General features: G+C 31.8%; 2 protein-coding genes across 20 annotated transcripts in view; one reads left to right on the forward strand and one right to left on the reverse strand.

The window, feature by feature from the left end:
* Positions 1–1,877: 1,877 nt before the first annotated feature.
* Positions 1,878–9,568, forward strand: LOC129806359 (uncharacterized). Its single transcript, XM_055854914.1, has 2 exons — positions 1,878–2,512; positions 4,130–9,568. The coding sequence occupies exons 1-2, from the start codon at positions 2,090–2,092 to the stop codon at positions 4,769–4,771; spliced, it is 1,065 nt and encodes a 354-aa protein (XP_055710889.1). The 5' UTR covers positions 1,878–2,089; the 3' UTR covers positions 4,772–9,568.
* A 6,331-nt stretch (positions 9,569–15,899) lies between these two features.
* LOC129806331 (serine/threonine-protein kinase tousled-like 2) overlaps positions 15,900–21,083 on the reverse strand; it is a 93,465-nt gene continuing 88,281 nt past the window's right edge. For all 19 annotated transcript variants that reach the window (XM_055854857.1, XM_055854865.1, XM_055854862.1 and 16 more), the window contains 2 exons: positions 20,811–21,030; positions 15,900–17,844 (listed from right to left, as the gene is read on the reverse strand). In XM_055854857.1, the coding sequence (XP_055710832.1) occupies positions 17,596–17,844; positions 20,811–21,030 (469 nt within the window). In that variant the 3' untranslated portion in view covers positions 15,900–17,595. The remainder of the gene's footprint in view (positions 17,845–20,810; positions 21,031–21,083) is intronic.

Here is a 21,083-nt window from a genome sequence, read left to right on the forward strand (position 1 = left end):
TTGAAATACTTCAGAAAAACGTTGGAATCACTAATTTTAAAGATTTGCATAAAAATTATCTCGAATAATAACATTACAAAAGAATTTATTGAGATTATCGTAGTTTTACGATCAAAAACGTATAAAATTGATATTATCTCAATTCAAATTTAAGAAAGATGTTTCACTGTCAAAAAATTATCATAAATAGGATTCAATCAAAGTATTTTGTGGAAAAAAATTAAATAAAAAAATATATAGAAGAAAATGTGATTATTGACAAGTGACCTTATGGTTTTGATACACTGGAAAAACATAAAAATCAGCATTTCTTCAATGGAAATATGGCAGAGCCGTTGCAGTGTCAAAAAATTACAATAATCTATTGTCAATTAATTTAATTCAAAGTATTTTGCAGAAAAAATTTAAATAGAACGAATACAGAAAAAAATTTTGAGTTGCAAAGTGACCTTATGGTAATGATACGCACTTTATTTAGTGAATTGTTGTGGCAAATTTTCCAAAAATGCAAAAGAAGAGTGTTTTTTTTGGAGATGTTGTTACTATGGTGGAATCCGATTTTGAAAGAACATTCCCTCCAACTTTTCTCTAGAAATTGCCGGAAATCATTGCAACTGTGTACTCCTGAGGTGTTCTTCAGTACAGTGGCTTCGTTACGTGGATTGCAACAGTGATGGAAATGACGAAATTGGCATCTCTAATAACTTTTCGGATGTGCGAACATAATCTCAAAGCTTTGTCTTTTGTTTTCATCTATAAATATTGTGTTTTGATGAAAAATAAACCCAATATGTAAAGGCATTTTTGTTCAAAAATTCCCTCAAAAACAGGAATTTCTCTTTCAATAATATTTTTAAGTAATTTTTTATGGAGTCAACTTCAATGTGTAGACATTTTAAAGACCCTACACATTGAAAGCAGTTTTCACCGAAAATGGCGTTTTCGAAAGTTGTTGCCTGCATTGCTCTAGGTGGAAACGTCAAAATTTTAACAAAAATTTAATTTTTCGATAGAATTTTGACGTTTTTACATTTACAGCACTATAGATAAATTCCCTAAAAAATGGGAATTTTGACAAAAATTGTTCCCAATGTGTAGAAGTCTTAATTTGAAGGCGTTTTTCTTCAAAAAAAAGAAAAATCTTCAAAACTGCCTTCAAAACTTGTAATTATTCTCTCACACACTTTTGAAATAATTTTTGATGAAATCTGATGGATTGCGTGTAGACACCTTAAGGCCTCTACAAATAGGGAGCAATTTTTGTCAAAAATTGCATTTTTGACAGAATTTTGACGTTTCCCCCTACAGCAGTGCAGACAATTTCTTTCAAAAAAACTATTTTTGACGAAAATTGCTCCCAATGTGTAGATACCTTTAATGGCCTTAAAGCCATAATTCAAAAATTCACTAACGCCATTCAGACGAACTTCTAAAATTTCGAACAACAATTAATTAATTCCTTATCACTTCGATCCTGGGAGGAGGTAGGAATTTTTCTTGTCGCTACTCCAGAGCAGACTGAATAATTTCAGTGTTACTTGCGTTGGCTGACTAAAGTTCGCAAATTCTCACAATAAATTTCTTGATTTAAACTGATAAATCCGTGTGGTGGTCGAGTGGATTTCTCAGCCGATACGAATGAACACTCACTTTCAACCAAAAAATACTGTTTATTGTGTATGTATAAAGTCTCTTAGGCTTTTTATAAAAATAATAAAAAAAAAGAACCTGCAGAGGTGAGCTTGTTAAATTTTCCAGTAAAAAAAAACTGTCACACTTTGAAATAATTAGCAATTAGACTGGGTTGAAGGTTTCAATAATTACTTTATTGTATTCAGTGTTAGTCAGTTAGATTCATTGCGTTTAGAAGAATGTAGATTTTTGTATGAATCCAAATAAAATTTAAATGGTATTTTGAAAATATTTTAGTAGTTTTTATAAAATGTTATAAAGTCTATAAAAAAGTGATAGCGATATCGTATATTTGTTATCACGCCAATAGCTGCACCTCTAGATAAGCCATATCAGTGTTAAGTAGTGTGGTGACAGACGTTACGTGTTTTATTTGTATTTTTGTGTCGCCAAAATAATGTTCTTACGGAAATACAAGTGGTTAATACTTATTCTCAGTGGATTAACTTTCATCTATCTCATCTTCTTCAATTTTACCACCATAAATGACAACAGAGATTTTCAAATTTACATGGAAAAACTCCGGGTTATTAGTGAAAATCTGGTGCGGAAGGGATGGGATGATAGTACGGTAGCTCAGTGGAAGATATCACTAGAAATTTCAAAGAATTCACCAAAAGGCAGCTGCAATTTCAAAAACATTGTCGTTGCTCTGCATGGAGATTCCCTGGAGGATTACCTATGGGAATATGTGTCACTCCTGGTGCTAAGGGAGCGATGGAAACATGAGCACAATATCACGATAGGCGTTTTCTTATCACCAAAATCCAAAAGAGCACTTGGAAAGGTGCTGTTCAGAGTTCATCTGGATTCTGTGAAGGTATTCTGTTATTCTATTTTAAATGGTAGTGATTCTTTGGGCAACGAGAGATCCGATGAAATTATCTCTGTAAAACTTAGGCTAAGAAAAATTCGTTAAATGCTAGAATTCACAGCAAAAAAAACTGTCCAAGAACACTAATGATTGAAGAAGTTCTATGCTGTGTTTTGTATTTCTAATTTTCAATAATTAACTTTCGATATATGGACAATATATCGACATAACCTACGAATAAATATAATATAATATATATTTTTTTACAAATTCATTCCTCAAATTAGAATCGTTTTTGGGCCTCAGTACTATCAATCACTGAATCTGTAGAATTAACCAGTGGATTTGACTATATAGTTTCCCTTAAAATATACATTTAACGTATTTAACATTTAATAAAGTTGAATGAATGTAGGAAGTAGGAACACATCGACATATTCCCTCAAATATTTATAAGTCTGATTCCTTTATCACACAATTTCGTATCATTTTTATAGAATTTTATTAAATTAAAATTTCAATGTTATAGCTTTTGGCCTAGTACTCGAACTTCTGAGTAGCAATTTTGATTTTGTTTCTGATTTAAAGAGTAACGTGGGTCAAAAAGACTAAAAAACAGCATATTTTTTATAAATTTTTTTCGTTATAATAAAATAACTTATTTTATTGAAACTCTTAGGCATATAAAACAACAATATTAAGTCATTCTGAAATTTTCATTTAAAAAATTTAAAAATGCAGCTTTTGGCTCCTTAAAATCAGTCAAAAAACTTTTAACCCCAAAAAACAAATAGCCAAAAGCCTAATCTCTTATCGTTTTTTTTTCAAAAAATCGCAAATCTGCTCTAGAAACCGTAGGGGAATCTAGGGCACCACCAAACATGGGGTAGCACCAAACACTGCGATTTTTTAATCAGATATTCGAATTCATAGGACAAGACTTAAAGAAATTTATAAGCATTATAGGGATGCTTGTCCACTGAAGAAATGGTCGAGATAGTCCAAGAAGTTTAGTAATAAAAATTAGTGTTTGGTGCTACCCCGTGTTTGGTGGTGCCCCAGTTTCCCCTAATTCTCAATATTTCTGGATGAATTCAACAGAGAATACTTAAAATGGTTCTACTTACGGATTTTCATTACGGGATTTGCAAAATCTCGACAAAAAATTTTTGGACCAAAATAATCGATTGGCTAGCCGTTTTTTCAAAAAATCGCAAAGGCAGGTCTCTAGCTGGGACTCCACTTCTTGAAACGTGTTTTCCTTAACAGCTAAACGCAAAGCATCTGCGAACAAGAAGGCCTTGGAGGGAGACGGCAATTACTGATCATTTATGTAAACTAGTGTAGAGGCCTGAGATAAAAAAAAACAACAAAATATTTAAATTAGCTGTTCAGGAGCCCCCTCAAGTTCACTAGTTTTTTGTTTAAATGAAAAAGAGATTACCATTCTAATTAATTTTTATGATTTAAATTTTTCACTAACAAAAATTTAATATTTTACTGATCATTTTTGTTTTCTTACTGCTTATTTTGTTTTTTTTTTGTCATATAATATTGTTGGAAATCTCTGTTGCAAATGAATAAAAAAAAAATAAAATAAAACAATTCTTCTACTTAATTTAGACCCATCCAAGTGACTGCCTTGACTTCAAACATGCTGAGATCTTGGGCAATCAGGACACTCCGAAATTTGCCAAAGATCCCTCAAGACCACAGCTATTTCTGCTGGAACCAGGAGCCAAGAGATACCCAGAACTCGTTCACACTGATCTAATTTGGCTGAAAGGTGGCCTTATACTCAGAAAAAGTCTCTTGAGTGAAGCTAAGAATAGAATGCGAAGACTTAAGGAGTCCTTCAAGCGAGAAAATGACACAAACAATATCTACTTGGTGGCACTTCATCTGGGCATCAATCGAATACCTCTAAAAGTCCCACTTACTTTCTACAAGACAGCGATCAATACTGTCCTGAAGTGGCACGAAGAAGCTGGATTTGTGATCTTCTGTCCCAAGAGCAAGATGTCCTTCTGCAAAGACACTTTCGACGAGGAAGAGTCACACTTAAAAATTGTTCAGACCAAAGATGAGGCTGATGATTTAGCTGCTCTGACACTATTTGATGGTAACATTATTCGGAGTGATTTAGGCTTCCTGGCAGCCCTTCTCAATGATGGAGAAACTCTTCTATTCCAAACCCATTCCACAGACAATGATCCTGCGGCTTTTGTTGCTCGCTATCAACCAAAATGGCTGTTGATTAACTAAATTGAAACAACTAAAATTTTAACAAATCACTTTTCCTCATTTTTTTGCTTTAAATCTTTTTTACTTCTTTGTGACACAATTCATCTTTTTGTTTCTCTCTCCCTAAAAACTAATTCTCTCATACAGACACACATTTCTAAACGAAATAAAATATAACATTGGAAATAGCTCAATAACTAAAAATTATACAATTTGTTGGAAGTTACTTTTAAAACAGAGGAGAAAATGAACTTTATTTTATGTTCGACCAAAGAAAGGTTATAAACTTCCATACACGATTATCCTAATATTTTTACTCTTTCTCTCTAAATTAAAAAAAAAAAACAAATAATAAGTAGGAAAATTAGGAAGAAATTTGGGAATAATAATTTTAATAATAGACATTCAGCTCGCACTTTTTTTAGTATCATAAACAATAATGTGAAGTTTTGGAAGAGTTTTAAGGATTTAACTGTAAAAATTTAATTTGATATTCGAGTTGACAAATGCAGAGAAAATCCCTTAAAAATTATCTTAAACGCATTTCCATCATTAGAAAGATATTTCAGGAATTTCAGTAACAATGTTGAAGATTATTTTTTGCATTCTTTTAGAAAAGTGTAATGTACAAAGGGTTCAACAAACTCATTCAGAATAATACAGACACTTTTTTCTTTAAGATAATATTAATTTAGTCTCAACTGCCTTATTAAAAATTTTATTGAGTGAGATCTTTAAAATCTCACCTCTTACGTCTCGTAGTAGATTTATCTGAAATCAAATACCTAGTCAGAACTATTAGCAAGTGAGTATAGCTTGGGAAAAACATAATGCAATATTTTAAAAAAAAAATCAAATTTCTATGTTTGGCACATTTAAATATATATTATCATTAACATTTTGCATTGAAAATGGAAAATTAGTTATCAAGGAAATAAAAAAAAAACATTCCTCAAGATATTCTCAGGTCAAACCTTTCTAGAATAGGTGTGCAGAAGTTCAATGAAATCGGTAGATTATTTTTTACAAAATCGTGATCAGCAACTTCGGAAAAATAGTATTAGAAAAAACAGAATTAAAGTTTCCGTTCAGGATTGGATGAGTGTGACTGAAACCTTTTAAAAGTCCTTCATGTTGTCTGAAAAGTTCGCGTAAAAGACATGAAAGAAACATTAAATAATTCTAAGACTATCTTTTTCCAAAACCAGTAATCTTTTATAATTTCAAAGCACTTGTCCCAATTCAGCTTAAATTATCATTAAACTATTGAGGAAATGTTTTTTTACAAGTTCTGTCAAATAAGGCTGAATCTGCTATTGATTCTTATTCCATTTAAACCGTTGGTCATGTGGGAATTTCGTTATATTTCGTAGTGAACTGAACACTAATCCCATGAAGTCAAACCTAGCGAATACGGCGGATAACAAAAGAATTTGATATTCATCATAAACATTAGAGATAGAGCCCGGCCAAGTTCGATATACAGTAGACACTCGCTCAATCGCCTCTTTTTCAATCGAGCGCAAAATTTTGTTGACAATTTTCACGTTTGATTTTAAAGCAAATTTGTTCAAATTTGCTGTATAGTTCCTCTTGTTTTATCGTGATTCTTTATATTTGAGCGCTTTTTGTGGAATTTACAATGATTCTGATGCCCAAATCTCTCGAAAATTTGGATGACATTTTGCCCCATATGCCCGATTGAGAGAGAGTCTACTGTAGTAAGAGTCGAGATCGGGATACAGTGGGGTGGAGTGGGAACGCATGCGTCTCACCGTTAGAAAACTCTCGATCTCAGATACGATATACTAAAAAAAATCATTGAAATCACTTTACAAGTCGGGTGAAAAGTTTTAAGAGCGGACAGAAAAAAAAGGAATACCAAGGTAATTCCAAAATCTTGTTTTTCTAATCAATAATCTCCTACAACTTTGACGTACTTGAGTTAATGACCCTCCAATTATATTCTAAAAAAAAACCATGGCATAAGCGTGTTTCTGGAACATCTGCAAATATACTTCTATGGCTGCTATTGCTTCTTTATTCGGCTCAAAGTGTTGTCTACGGAAAAATTTATTCACGTTTCCCGACAAATAGATGTTGCTGGAGGTCAAATCTAGTTAATAATGACGGAAGATCAAACAATTCGTATATTAAATCGACGGCTCCATTCCATACTATGCTAAGTCGACTTAGCTTTATATTACTCCGAGAGATATGTTGTTTCTGAGACCGAGATCTACAACTGGTGAAAATTTGGTGGTCATCCGATGTTCGGGTAACGAGATATTTGAGATTTTCGAAAAAATCTAGGAAAAAATTCGAGCAAGGAATTCGAAAAAAGCATAGGAAATCGCCAACTTCAAATGGCTCTCCTGAAAAGTTGTCATTCTGAGATAGCATAGTATGGAATGGAACCGTCGAAATATTCGAATTTCGGATTAGTGTTGAATAAAGGTTTTGTAAAAAATTTTACATATACGGCACCACTTTTTTAATCAGATTTTTCATATTGTGGTTTCACTCAGACCAAAATCCATTTAATTATCAAAACTCTTATAAGCACTCGCGGATCTAAGAATGAGGGAGGCGACTTTGCATCCTAATATACGAGCATGCAATGTCACACTCTCTACCTCATCACTTTTTCACTTCTATATCCTAGCACGGTCACCAAACAAATAATCGGGCTCTCTCACAAAACTACCCCTAAGATGACAAAGTGCTCGAATAGCCGGATTCGCTGGAGGAGAGCACTAGTGGTACCAATTCAAATGGGATTCCTATGAGAGGTTATTTAACGGTGCCAGAGAGTGGTTCCACAATATGCAATTTATTGTTGCAAAATGTATCGTACTCATTAATTTAAGATGCCTATAGTATGAGCAATTTAACGCATAGTCACACTTGGGTCTACACTACAGAGATAATAATTTGAATTTTTTCAATGATTATTGGGTTGATGCGCATATTGACCTTTAACCGTATGGATCAATTTTAGGGCTTGCAGACCACGTTGAAATTCATGGTCCGTAAATAATAATAAAATGTTTGTCAAAAATTACAAAAAAGGAAATAAATCAACAGATAACAATTCTTAAAATTTTCCTTACAAGATAGTTTTATGGCAAATAAATTATATTTTGTGCAGAATATTGAAAAATAAATAGTCCAAATAAAAAAAATATTTTGTAAAAGTTTAAAAAAAAAAATAAAAATTCTAAGAAATTCAGAAAAACTCAACAATTCGGGAGAATCGGCTATGAAATAAAAAAAAACAGAGTCGTGAGTGAAATGAAAAACATCCATCTATAGTTTTTCTCATTCTTTTTTTTCTTTCATAAGTTCATAATAATAATAGTAATAATAATCATAATAATGTTTATGTATATATTAATAATACACTAGGCTCTCCCATTTCTCATTTTCCTTCATTTTCTTCTTCTTTATTTAATAATACATATTAATTAGTTTTTTTTTTACTTTATTTCTCGTTATTCTTTTCATAAATGTCTTACTTCACTGATTTCTTTTTTTCACATTTTCTCAATTTTGTTTGCTAATTTCTTTACAATTTTTTCTTTTGCCATTCTTTTGCTGAGGGATAATGAGTCCTAAAATATGCTGAGAATTTTTCTTTAATCTTTCTGTTTTTAGCCGTTAAACGCTTTTTTCCTTTCATTTTCTTTTCGTTTGCAGGAGATGGATTGTTTTTTCATCTGGTTGGGATAAGAGTTACGGTTATCATGATTGTGATTATTTTCTTTATTTACTAACACTGTTTAATTAGAGATTATTTTCTGTTTTTTTTCCTTTTTTAAATAGTAAAATGTATGAGACTATTTTTTCTTACTATATTTCCATGATTCCATCGTGAAATGCTCTGTTTCCTTTTCTTTCGAGGGTGTATTTTGCATTTTTTCTTGCTATTTTTTCCATCTATGTAATTTTTTCTTTCTGAATTTTCTTTTAAGTTACTTTAAAAACCGCGTAAGAAAAACTCAACAAAATTGCTTTCTTTTACAGTCAAACAAATTTCCTTCGTGCTCTTGAATTTATTTTTAGGTTTATCCTCAATTTTTCAATTAAATCGTTTTTCTTTTTTTTGTTAATTCTTTGTTTTCTCAGAATTACTCTAACTGGCTCTCACACGTCAAATTTCGTCACGAAATTCAATTACTTTCATTTATTTATTTTCTTCCTTTTTACAAATACTTAATGTCTATTTTTTTTTTATAAGAATTTCTTTTCATTTACTTTACGTCATCAAAAGCATTATTTTTCCTTAGTTTTTTTTTTCAATAGTAAATTTTCTCTATTCAATATTATAAGTTTTCTCTTTTCGTTGTTATTCCTTCTCTCAAATACTTATTCTTCTTTCTTCTTTTTTTTTAAATCTTGTTTTTGCTATCAAAAACATTTTGTTTTACTACAATACTCGAGAGATGGATTGAAACAACAGTTTATTTTTGTGGAAATGATTTTTTTTGTTATTGAAAGAATTTCATAAAATACTTAAACGTCACAGCATATTCTTCGTCGGTTTTTCTTTTCAAAACAAATATCAAAAAAAAAATTAAATAAATTGTTAGAAAAAGAAAATCGTCAGCAGCACGGAAGTAAAATCGATGACTAGCAAAAGGGGATTATAAAAAAGAAGAACAAGTTCTAAATAAGTTCTAAAATCAAAAGAATTTAAAAGAAAAATGATTGTGTTTTTCGTGGCTGACGAGTTTTGTGTTTTACTTTGAGCAACTTCTTCTAAAAAAAAAACGAAAGAAAAAGAAAATCCCAGATAAAAGAACTTGAAAAAAATAACCCTCCTGCAATACCAAAAAATTAGAAAATGAAATAAAAAAGACGTTTTTAATGTTTTCTTTTATTGTGAATTTGGTTTTAACACTTTCCTATAAACAACTTCGTAGTATTGCTGTCCATTCCAATGCGAAAAAGAAAACACTTCACTCACATGTTCTCCCTGTTTTCAAATTTTCATTCCTCACCGAGAAATAATTAAAGAAAAAAATAAGGAATTTTTCTTTGCTCTGTTTGAACACAAAATCTCTCAAAAACCTCTAAAACATTCTTGATTTTTCAAAATTCTGCACAGCACTTTGTTTTTTCTTTAACTATTTTTGCCTTGGATATTCACTGTCACTATTATTTTGTATGTATAACCCTTAATTGCCCATAGTTCTTTCTGCAATCTGAGGTTATAGCCTGGCATTTGAAGTTGAAAAAATGCATAATTAGAGACACGATGAAGGGATAATCTAATATGCTGAACACACCTACGATTTAAGCCAAGAGACGGCTTAGCGTTATTCTAATCAAAATATTGATTTGACTACATATCCATTAGTTTCTCTATAAGTCGTCTCTCGGCTGAAGCCGTAAGTCTGTCTAGGGTAAGTATAAGGAAGCTATTAAACTTATCGAATCAATTCGTAGAACATCGATTTATAAGAAAATCTACGATTTTATTCATCAATGTTTTTAAATTGTTAAGCCCTGCGCAAACCATTCCCGATTTAGTGAATTGTAATATTCATTGAGAAAAAAAAACAATTTTAAAAGATCACATTTGACCTTTAAAAGGATCGTTCCAAGGTTATTATCATGTATGAACGAAATGTTCGCCTTGACAACCCAGCGAGCACAGTTAACTGGAAAACTGCGTTTTCAGTTTACCTGTCAGCAGTTCTCGAACGAAAAGTACTGACCAAACAAATGGAAATGGCACTGACCTCGCGAGTGTCGTTATAAAGTTAGCAGAATTCAGCTGAAAATACATGTATGTTTTCAACTGAATTGAAATCGGTTAGCATTCGGTGCTGGCATTTGGATCTTAAGTTCCAAAACAAAATACAAAAGTAAACACATTTTTCTTTTTAAAAATCCTAAAATTGTGTTTTTAGAGGAGATGGGAGGATGAAAAGAAAACTAATATCATATTTTGATTGCCCGGGTCAATTGATAAGGGTCCGACGAACACTCTAACCCACTATGTCCCATCATTTCGAATCTACATCCGAAAAACACAATTTTGATATGTTTAACCGGTTTAACCTCTTGGACCTTGCATTCCAGGATAAGGAGCAATTGATCGAAATCTTGGACTGTCCACAATTATTATTTATTACTAATCGTGTTGAGACATAAAACTTATACCTGTATTACCCATTAACGGGCCATGTCAAGGGCAAGCGGATTTGCCGATATCAAGTCCCCTACTTCGCATAAAGTAGGGGACAACGGACAAACATACAAGTATGGGGTGTCATCGGCGCCTGTTGTCTCTCTCATAATAATTGTGAGATATTTCTACAATCCCCAGTCTTGGTCCTCACAGAAAAAAGGCCTTCCCTTAATTCGACAAAATCTGATGGAATCTTATGGAAGATTTGTTAAAAGATTTGACAAAATAGCAGAAACTCTTGGTCTTAGTTCTTTGTGATCATGGAGAAGATGCTTTGGTTCAATAAGAACCATCGACATCTCTCTACTGGAAATGATATATTATATAAGAGATAAAGTCCTCTTGATCAGTAATACCTTCTCGATTTGAGAGCTCTCTCCGGTTGAGGTTTTTTTTCTGTACCGATTCGAAGGTATATCAGAGAGAAGTTATCTAAAAACCGGATGAAAGTTGAACATTTAAACTGACTATTTACCCAAAAATGAGAAAGTACAGGGAAAGGACATTTATTTTAATGAAATTGCTATTCAAACGTTCTGCCATCCTGAAATTCCACAAAACTACACAAAAATTTACTTTTCGCAGCAAACGTTTGCACACTGTTGTTAAAATTGTTGTTTATTGAAATATCAAGAATACCGAATTCGAAATTGCAGAACAATTAGCGATAAAGCGGCGAATAAGTGAACTTGCGCTTTAGGCTTCGGGTAGGTAGATTTTTGAATAGGTTTGGCTTGGATTTGGAGTGACTTTGTCTTTTCGAAAGGTTTACTGAAAGGAGCCGTTTGTCCACCGAAGTGGCTTTTAAGCACTCTGCGACTATACGGGCGGTACCGTTATCAACTTGTTTAGTATGTACCGTTACCGAAAAGGTTAAGACAAGAGCAGATATACGTATAAGGTTAGGCTGTGTTCTTGGCTGTGCGCTAGGTCTTGTATGTGAGACTTCAGTCGAGAGTGAAATTGTTCTTAAGTCGCAAATGTATTCCTTGAATCCAAATTCGAGAGGGAATTACTGTATTTGGTTCTAGAACTGGTTATAATTTGTTTACCTATCGGCATCTTTACGTCTACGAGAAGTTCTTAGTAAATACTAAACCGCGAACCACCCCAAAACCCGTATCTTCTTGGTCAGGAGACTTGTGACCTCAGGCTTACACCCTACTTAACAGTATTGTACTTCCTGAAAAGGTAGATCTGTTGACCTTTTGATGATGAAAATTGTGATTGCGTACATCTTGACATTTTACTCTTACCGTGTAAACAGACGGAATTTCCACGGGAATTCCCACGAGCAAATGGTAAATTTGCTATACAAGCGCCCTCTGCAAAAGTGCACGAAACTGCCCGAATGTCTTGAAATATTTTGAATTTCAAATGGAAATTTCCCGTTGGAGGGTGAAATATTCAATTTTCTAAAATGGAAAAAAGCTATCTCGCTCGAGATAGCTTTTTGCTTCCGAAGAATTCCGAAAATTTAATTTGGAGTGTTTTTAAGCAAATAATATATGAAAAAACATGTAAAATCTCCTGTAGTGATCAAAACATTGATTTTAAAAGCAAATTTGAAACCGAATAATAATACTATAATAATTTTGAAAGGATTAGTATTTCTGGATTAAATTAAATATTCATCAATAACATTTCAGAAGAGGTTTAAATGATTGGAAAGGCAGATTCAAAATTTATCTTTTTCAATAAATCCCATTATTAAAAAATGTGAAGAATATAATAATGTAGATAGGGAAATACAAAGAATAGTAAGAACTATCGAAGTTCACTGATGAAAATTATAGCCAGAAACCATATAAACTGCCTTTTCGGATATAAAATATTACTTCAATATTTTTTATTGTTTACTTTTTTTTGGAAATAAAATTTTAAAATATTTTACAGTCTTCTTGTTTTTTAAAACAATTTGTATTCAATTATTATACAATTAACTAATTTTTGTAAACATCTCTGTTCCGAATGAATTGACTGCTTGGTCACCCAGGGATATTTTATACATTTTCTTCCAACACTTTATAAAATTTTAAATTATCAGCACTGCAATTAAACGAAAATTAATCAATGGGTCCTATCAGCAAAGATATCCAAAGCCTGTCGTTGATTTATCCACTTTAATTGGGGGTTTTTGACAAGATATTTACGCTATAACAACGTTTCTAATCATTTCTCGAGAAATTTTAAAAGATTTTCCATGAAATGTATTAATAGATAATATTACTAATATCCTTGTGGTATAATAAAGCCACTTTAATAAAATAAAGTACGTAAAATATCTTCTAAATACACATTCCGTTATTTATATTCGGAAAAAACAAAATTTGAAATTCAAATCTTCGGAGCATTTTTGTGTTGCGCTTGAAGTCCACCAGAGGCGCATAGAGCGGATGGTAAAAATTTGACAGTTCAATATGGGAATTTCCATCCGGAATTCCCATCCGGAATGGAAAATCTCATGGGAATTCCCGTGGGAATTCCGTCTGTTTACACGGTTACTAGCAAAAATCTAAATTAAGAATCAAAATTGATGTGCAAATTTAGATGAAAGAATTAAGAAAATTTACCAAAATCTCCGATATCATACGGCAACCCTATCGCTGAAATAGAATTTGACAAAACCCGAAAAATCCTAGCAAAAGATCTAGCAAAAAATAAAGAATCTGTCACTATAATCTTCCGGAATTGTAATTGTTTAACTCAAAATTGGAAAAACAAATGACAATTATTACTTAAATTCAGTAATCTAAATCATATATTAAGCAATCGGTTTGGTTGGATTCCAAATCTAATTTTACCAAATCGAAATATTTTGCTCGCAGCATAATGAAGTAATTTCATTGCTTATGGCGCTGGCACATCTTTTCAATTTACTGATATTCAATTTCTTATCAAATTGTCTCTTGCTATCGAGTGCAAATTGAATTTGACAAAATGAGACAATTATATCTTATTTCAATTTGAAAGAGTTAGACATGAAATTTAAATAGGATTGCCAGCGACATAAGATTATTTGAAAATTTATTAAATTCTCCTGCTAAGTAGTGTGCTATCCACAATAATTAAATATTCAATCCTATTTAATATTTTATTCACATCACTTTTATGATTTTTTAAGCCTTGAAAGCTTTATCAAATCCTTCGATTTTACTCAGTTCAAAGTCAGTAAGAAAAACGTGAATTAAAATTTTTTATGTAATTAAAAATTTAATTAAATCCGAATAAATAAAAAAATCTATGATCTTCGCTCAAAAATAAATTGTGAACTTTTTGAGCAAACTGCTATTAAATGACGAAAAATTTGTCTTTGATAATTTGGTTTTTAGGAAATTACGCGTCTGGGTATGTACTCCGTCTTTGATATACGAATTGTAGGCAATATAGAGTAAGCCTGAAAACAAAATTTTAACAGAAGAAATTGACAAAGCCAAAATTGTCAGATTAAATTGTCAAAGGCGAAATTGCCAATTAAGAATTCCACAAAGCCGAAATTCTAAAATTAAATTGCTAAAAACGTAGTGGTCAAAGATGACATTAATAAAGATGAATTCGTCAAACACAAGATTGACAAAATCATAATTCAGAAGGACGAAATGGACTAAGTCAAATTTTTTCAGAATCGAATTTTTCAAAGACGAAATAGAGTAAGATGAATTTGAGAAAGCCGAGGTTATCAAAACGAAATCATCTAAGATTGAAAAAACGCAATTCACAAAGACGAAATTGATTAAGCGGAATTTTACAAAACTGAATTTGTCAGACGAAACTGTCTAATTGTGTTATCACACTTGTCATTAAAATTTTAATATGATTCACATTCATTGTCGCTGGTGAGAGTCCAAATGTGTAATTCGTGTGTTTGAATCATTTTATATTCAAAATTTGATCTATTTGTTGATAAAAAGGTAGACTTGGCCCGCAAAATTTGATATAAATTGATTTATAGCATTAATGCGAAAAATTAATGAGATTTTCTCTTTAACTTTATAATGTGAAAAATATTTATGCTTTAGGTAAATTTAAACTCATTTTTACAGGCCAAGTCCACTTCTTTATCAATAAATAGAAAAACCCCAAATATTAAGTGACTCAAAGACACAAATAACTTGGACGCTCACAAGCGACAATTAATGTGAATCACATTAAAATTTTAATGTGCAAGTGTGATAAAGCCGTAAGTCAAAGTAAAAACTAACTTGTCAACGACATTATAGTCAAAGACAAGATTGACTAAACCGAAATGAATTAATACGAATTTTACAAAGCCTAATTTGTCAGAGACGAAATTGCTAAAAACGAAGTAGTCAAAGATCAAATGGACTAAGCCGAATTTGTCAAAAACGAAATTGTTAAATACGAAATGGACCAAACGAATTTGACAAGGTCATATTTAAGATAAAATGGTCAGTCAAAATTTAGAAAGTCGTCGAGGTCGAATTTCTCAAAGACAAAATTGGCACAGACTAAATTGACAAAACCGAAACTGAGAAAGACGAAATCGTCAAGTACAAAATATCATAAGCCAACTGCTACATATAAGATCGTTAAGTGAAATAGCCTCCCAAGTTCTCTAACCAATTTTTAAGCTACTGGAAATTCCTGTTTGGGCAATTGAGGATTATCAATGAGATTTCATTTTCATTCTGATTTGTATCTTTTCTGTTTGTAATGTACATTTATGTGTAATGGAATACGTTGAGAACTAAAAACCTAATGAGTTTGAGTAGAAAATTTCAATTAGACTTCTACTGTTTCGTTCCTCCTTCAAATGTGAATGCTAAACGTTTACGAAAACAAAAATTGCAGATGGGATTGGAAAACTTACATGGGAAAAATGTAATACGATTTATTTTTTAATGTTTCGCGGCAAATTGAAGAAAAAAGGGTCATCTTCATAATTGGACTATTGGGTTTGTTTTTCTCGTCTAGAAAATTTGATATTAGGAATTTTTTTTTCATCTCAATTTTCTTATAATGCCTCATTCACTCGTTAAAATATCTACAATTGTTTCTCATTCACCCGCACACTTACACACCTACATATCATTTTTCATGTAACACATTCAATCAATAGTTTATTTTTGCTTTTCTTCCTCACTTCTTTTCTTCTTCTTTTCAGAAAAAAAATCCTCTTTTTTTCTGTTTTGAAAAAGTAAAAAGAATTTCTCTTACGTTCTTTTTTTCTTCATATATTTCTGTCTTGTTGCATTATTACTTGTGTGTTTCCTTTTTATCTCTCTTTTTTTTATTACATAATTATTCATATACTCTATTACTCTTTTTTCTTTTCATTTTCTCTCCATTTTTCTTTTTTACCATTTTTTTTATAAATTGAAAAAACTGTACCTATTTATATTGTAATATAGTTTTTTTATGTATATATATGGATTATTTTCTCTTTCACGTTCACATTTTTTGTTGCTGAAAATTATGGGCATCGCACAGAAATTTCTTGTTTTTTATGAATATTTCATGAAAATTGCAAGATTAAATAAAATGACTAAATCCCATTTAATTCTGCTAAATTTTCAAGAAAATATATTTAAAAAAAAACAAAAATCGTGCATGCCCTTTGCGGTTTTGCGTTTTTTTTGTGTTTTTTTTTTCTTGTAATTTTCTTTATTATTTCTTTAAGAGGACAATAATTACATACTTCTACTTAACCATTAGAAATTTTACACAGTGTAATATTGTGTTTTTTTTTTGAAAATAAATAAATTATTCACAAGAATTAATAAATTTTAACTGTGAAATTTAAAACAACAACGTCTCTATGCGCTCACAGAAATATTTTTATCTCCTTTTTTTTTCTTTTAATCCTCCCTAAAACTGTTTTTTTTCCTTTTATCATTGCGATTTTCTCCTAGATATTTTTTGCATTTTTTTACCGTGCATGATCTCACTCTCTCTCTCTCTCGTATAAAAACTATAGTTAATAGTGTTTGAGAGTAAATCCACAATTTAATGCCATCATCAAATTAATTCCTTAGACACACTTTTTCATCATTATTCCTTTCAATTTTTTTCACCTTTTCATTTTTTTTATCATGAAATTCTTACGATTATACTTTAACGTGATATATTGTTGTCATATAATATTATTTTCTTTTTTTTTTACTTTTAATTTTAATATAAAGTCAAAAGAATTTGGCGTCAACTTGTGTTTTTTTAATATAGAGTCTATTTTGTTCACTTCTTTCATTTTATTTTTTAATTAATCTTAATATCTTCATTTCCTTTGTCATTTTCTCTCCGTAGCACTCACTGTATTCTAATGCAAAAAATACTTCATGCATTTTTGACCTTCAACCTCCTCCTTTTCCATGCAACGCGCACTTTACTTGTGTCACTCGCGTCTTTCATCTTCTCTTCCATCCACAAGATTCTTCCTTCCACACTTCTATACAGATTTACTTTTTTTTTATCACAACCGGATTTCGTTTTGTCCACTTAATTCCACTTCTCTCATTTCTTTCGCATGCTCTTTAAAGTGCGCGCACACAAGGTCCAAAACTAGCAAACTTCACGTGGCACGAAAAAAAATTGTCTGTCTCATTTTATCTCTCATTCTCTTTCTTTTGGGAAATGGGACCGGGGGAGGTGTTCACTGCGAGACAATGAGAATGCCATTGGAAGCAGACTAAGATGAGCTAGATTGGTTCAAATTGCCAAACATGCCTACGGAGAATGACGTCTGACCAGGCTGCTGGGATGCCTGAGATCCCGATCCCGATTGCTGCTGCTGCTGTGCCTGCTGTTGCTGCTGCTGCTGCTGATTTGCCTGTCGGCCGTGTTTTGGCACCGGTGGTTGAAGATACTCATGCCTCGCCAGCGCAAATACATCCATTCGATCCTCCTTTCTGTACGCCAGGCAACCCCGGATGAAACTCTGTCAAATATCCAAAAAGAAAATAATATAATATGATAATAATACTGGTACAACATTCCATACAGGAACTATAGGCCTTCCCGCACAGGGTTTTCCACACACGCATTATTTTTTTTATTATGCGGGATGAGTTTGTCAGTCCCATGCCCTGTGGAATCAAGTGTAGTGGAGCTCATTGGATGCAATTCTAAATTCGAACACTTTTTATGCCAGAAACAAAAAGCATTATGAAATGTGACCAAAAACCATGGCGAATCCAAAGCTTCTGATCTGGAAGCTTTGCTCTTCATCTCTTCAATTTCGGATTCAAGATTCTCCCCCAAAGCTCTTATCCATTTTTGTTTACCTGACAACACTTTACAAACAAATGACAAAATTTTACGAGCATTTTTCTCTGTGTCAATAGGGGGAGGGTGGGGCAGTTTAACGATGGGGCAGTTTCAATTTTTGCATATTCTTCTTATACTTTTGAAAGGAATGGGATAAAACCTTTATGTTATTGAATAGATAACTGAGACCCTTGTTCATAAAAATAATTAATTTCGTGACGCTTCTCGTTTGAATTCTGTAATTGGTTTTATAAAACTGCATCAAAATGAAACATTTTGTAATGTTTTATTTTCAACAATTTCTAAATTCTAAACTATTGCACTTATCTATCGAAGTAACATATTCATTCATTCATTCATTTTCAACCGCTTATCCCTATTGGGGTCGCGGGCCCATGACATCCAATCTAGCAGCCCACGCCTGTCGGTCCTCCGCCACTTCAGGAAGATGTCGAAGTAACATAATTGTATTAAATTACTAGTGGTTTTATGTTTATTATAAGGCATTTAGCGTTGAATGAAATCTATGACGGTTCTGACAATTTTGATTTGAGTTCCGAAACTTCGCGAGGGGCAGTTTCATGCTAGCACACGGAGAAGTTTCCAGTATCTAACAATTTACTTTTTTAATCAAAATTAACTTAAAATGATCATTGAAAACGTTTTGTAGCTGTTTTTGTCGATAAAGTTCGAAATTATGGAAAATAGTATTTCCTAAAAGTTCATTAAAAAAATAAAAAAAATAATCTTTCAGTGTTTTTTAAGTGCTTGAAAATTATGAATTTAATTGTTATAATAACTTTTGAGAATGTTTTCAGCAAGATATTGTAAATTTTTTTTAGTATTATAAAAATTCAAGACTTTAAAATAATATTATAAAACTGTTATACTAAAAAGGACATGTTCTAAGGCGATATAATGATCCAACAATGTACAGAATTGGCTTAACACTACAAAAGACATTTCTTTCGTATAAAAATTCAAAGAAAATTGCTCAATTAATGAGAAATAGGCTTGAAAATCTTTGGCGATATTTTATTTTCTCTGTATGATTAATTAGTGTTAAAATTCTGTTATAAAGTTATTGTCCGATTTAATTTTTAGGTTTTAGAGTCTTAGAAGACTTCAAAATAGCAATTTTAATCAATTCTGGTATCTCAAGTTTCCTATTAAACACGTTTTATCTTTCTCAAAAATTGCCTCATATTTATCTTGAAATTGCCCCACAACGGGGGACTTTCACGCATTCTGCCATTCAAATAAAATCATCTTCTCCACAATAGACCAATGAAATTAAAGGATTATTATTATTATTTTTATTAACCCCAAACCCAACTGTAATTCACAGAATATACAAAGTTTTACTTCTGTTTATCATCTTTTTGCAAAATGGTCTCAAAATCCATTTTGCAATTTAGGGGTGAAACTGCCCCACAAAAATTTTGCATGAATTTCCGCGAAGCGAGAAAAGAACAACAAAATGTATTTTCATCTCTGTCGGGCTATTTTTTCCAAGTAATTGAACGACTAAAGTAACTAAAGATCCATTCCCGACAGAAATTCGAATATCAATTGCCCAGAAATAAATCATCTAAAATCAGTCAATTTGCGTATGATGTATAATACCATGGTAAGGAATGGGTTAAAATAGAAGTTGGTTAGTCAAGACACATTTGTCGGGACTATAAAGGAAGATTTTATTTCAGGATTGAACCACTAGAAGCAATTTTCCATGACTCGCCGGAGCTTATCACAATTATAAATTAGAAATACCTTAGTTAGTCCTTATAGAATCCCTCAGAAACGTGGTTTAAATTACGGTCTTCAGACTAGAGATTAAGTCCGGTTGCTGAGAATTTCGCATTTCCAATTAGAATTGCCTTTATAGTCATTCCAAAGTCAAAGTTTTTGCAATAATCTTGCTTATTGCTTAGATCTAAAGCCCGTACTACCTTCTCTGATTTCTTATCAGGCAAGATTTATTGAACAACTTTGCCTTAATTAAACTTGGAGTATTAAAGGCAAATGATCTTTTAGATTTTGAAAAACTAAAAACTTTTTATTTAGGATTTTGAGACACTTGAAAACTGAGCTAAATCTCTAGTCTAAAATCCAGGCAATACAGATTTAAGGCTGAAAGCTTAGTTCAGTTTCCGAATATCTAGAAATCCTAAATAATACTCAATTTTAGTGGTTTCCTTAAGATCTAGTCGATGTTTTGCCCTTATGAATCAGTCTTAAGTCAAATTTTTCTCGAAAATCTTGTCTGGTAAGGGTTTAGAGAAATTAAGCCACCTTGATATAACTTAGGTCAGAAGCCCGTAATAAGGCTCAGTTTAAGATTTTACGTCTTTTTATTTGTTTTTAGTTAATTTTTTTATTTGAACCTTTTCTTATTTTCCTTGTTATTCCAAAATTCAAACAGTGTACGCAAAATAAATTTTCAAAATGCCCAAATTTTCAACAATAGAAATATAATGCATCTTTCGTTAATTTTTATGTGGCTATTTCAGATGTTTTTCTCGAATATTTTCGGCTAGCTCTATTACTTATCATGCCTATCTCTGCGTGATAAATATGAGCAAGACAAGAAAGGTGACTCAGGGAAGAGAAAATGATGGCAAAAGTGAAACATACCTTGGCCTCATTGGAAACTGTGGGTTTGTTCGAGAATTGAACTTCAGTCGCCTTCAGGATGGTATTCTCCTCGAGAATGGTCGCTTGAGACTGATTGTGCCCAAATGGCTTTTTGCCATACAAACACTGATAGAATATCACACCAACACTCCACACATCGACTTTGGATGATATTTTCGGTGGATTTTTACCAACTACAAAACACTCTGGAGGCAAGTACCTAAAAGAAGAAATTTATTTTACAATATTTTTTTTTAATTTTGAATCTCTCTG

The sequence above is a fragment of the Phlebotomus papatasi genome, chromosome 3, assembly GCF_024763615.1.
Source record: "Phlebotomus papatasi isolate M1 chromosome 3, Ppap_2.1, whole genome shotgun sequence".
NCBI classification, from domain to species: Eukaryota; Metazoa; Arthropoda; class Insecta; order Diptera; family Psychodidae; genus Phlebotomus; species Phlebotomus papatasi.

Coding starts and splice junctions, on each gene's coding strand:
- LOC129806359 (XM_055854914.1), top strand. CDS start 2,090: ATGTTCTTACGGAAATACAAGTGGTTAATACTTATTCTCAGTGGATTA. Junction 2,513..4,129: donor TTCATCTGGATTCTGTGAAG/GTATTCTGTTAT, acceptor TACTTAATTTAG/ACCCATCCAAGTGACTGCCT.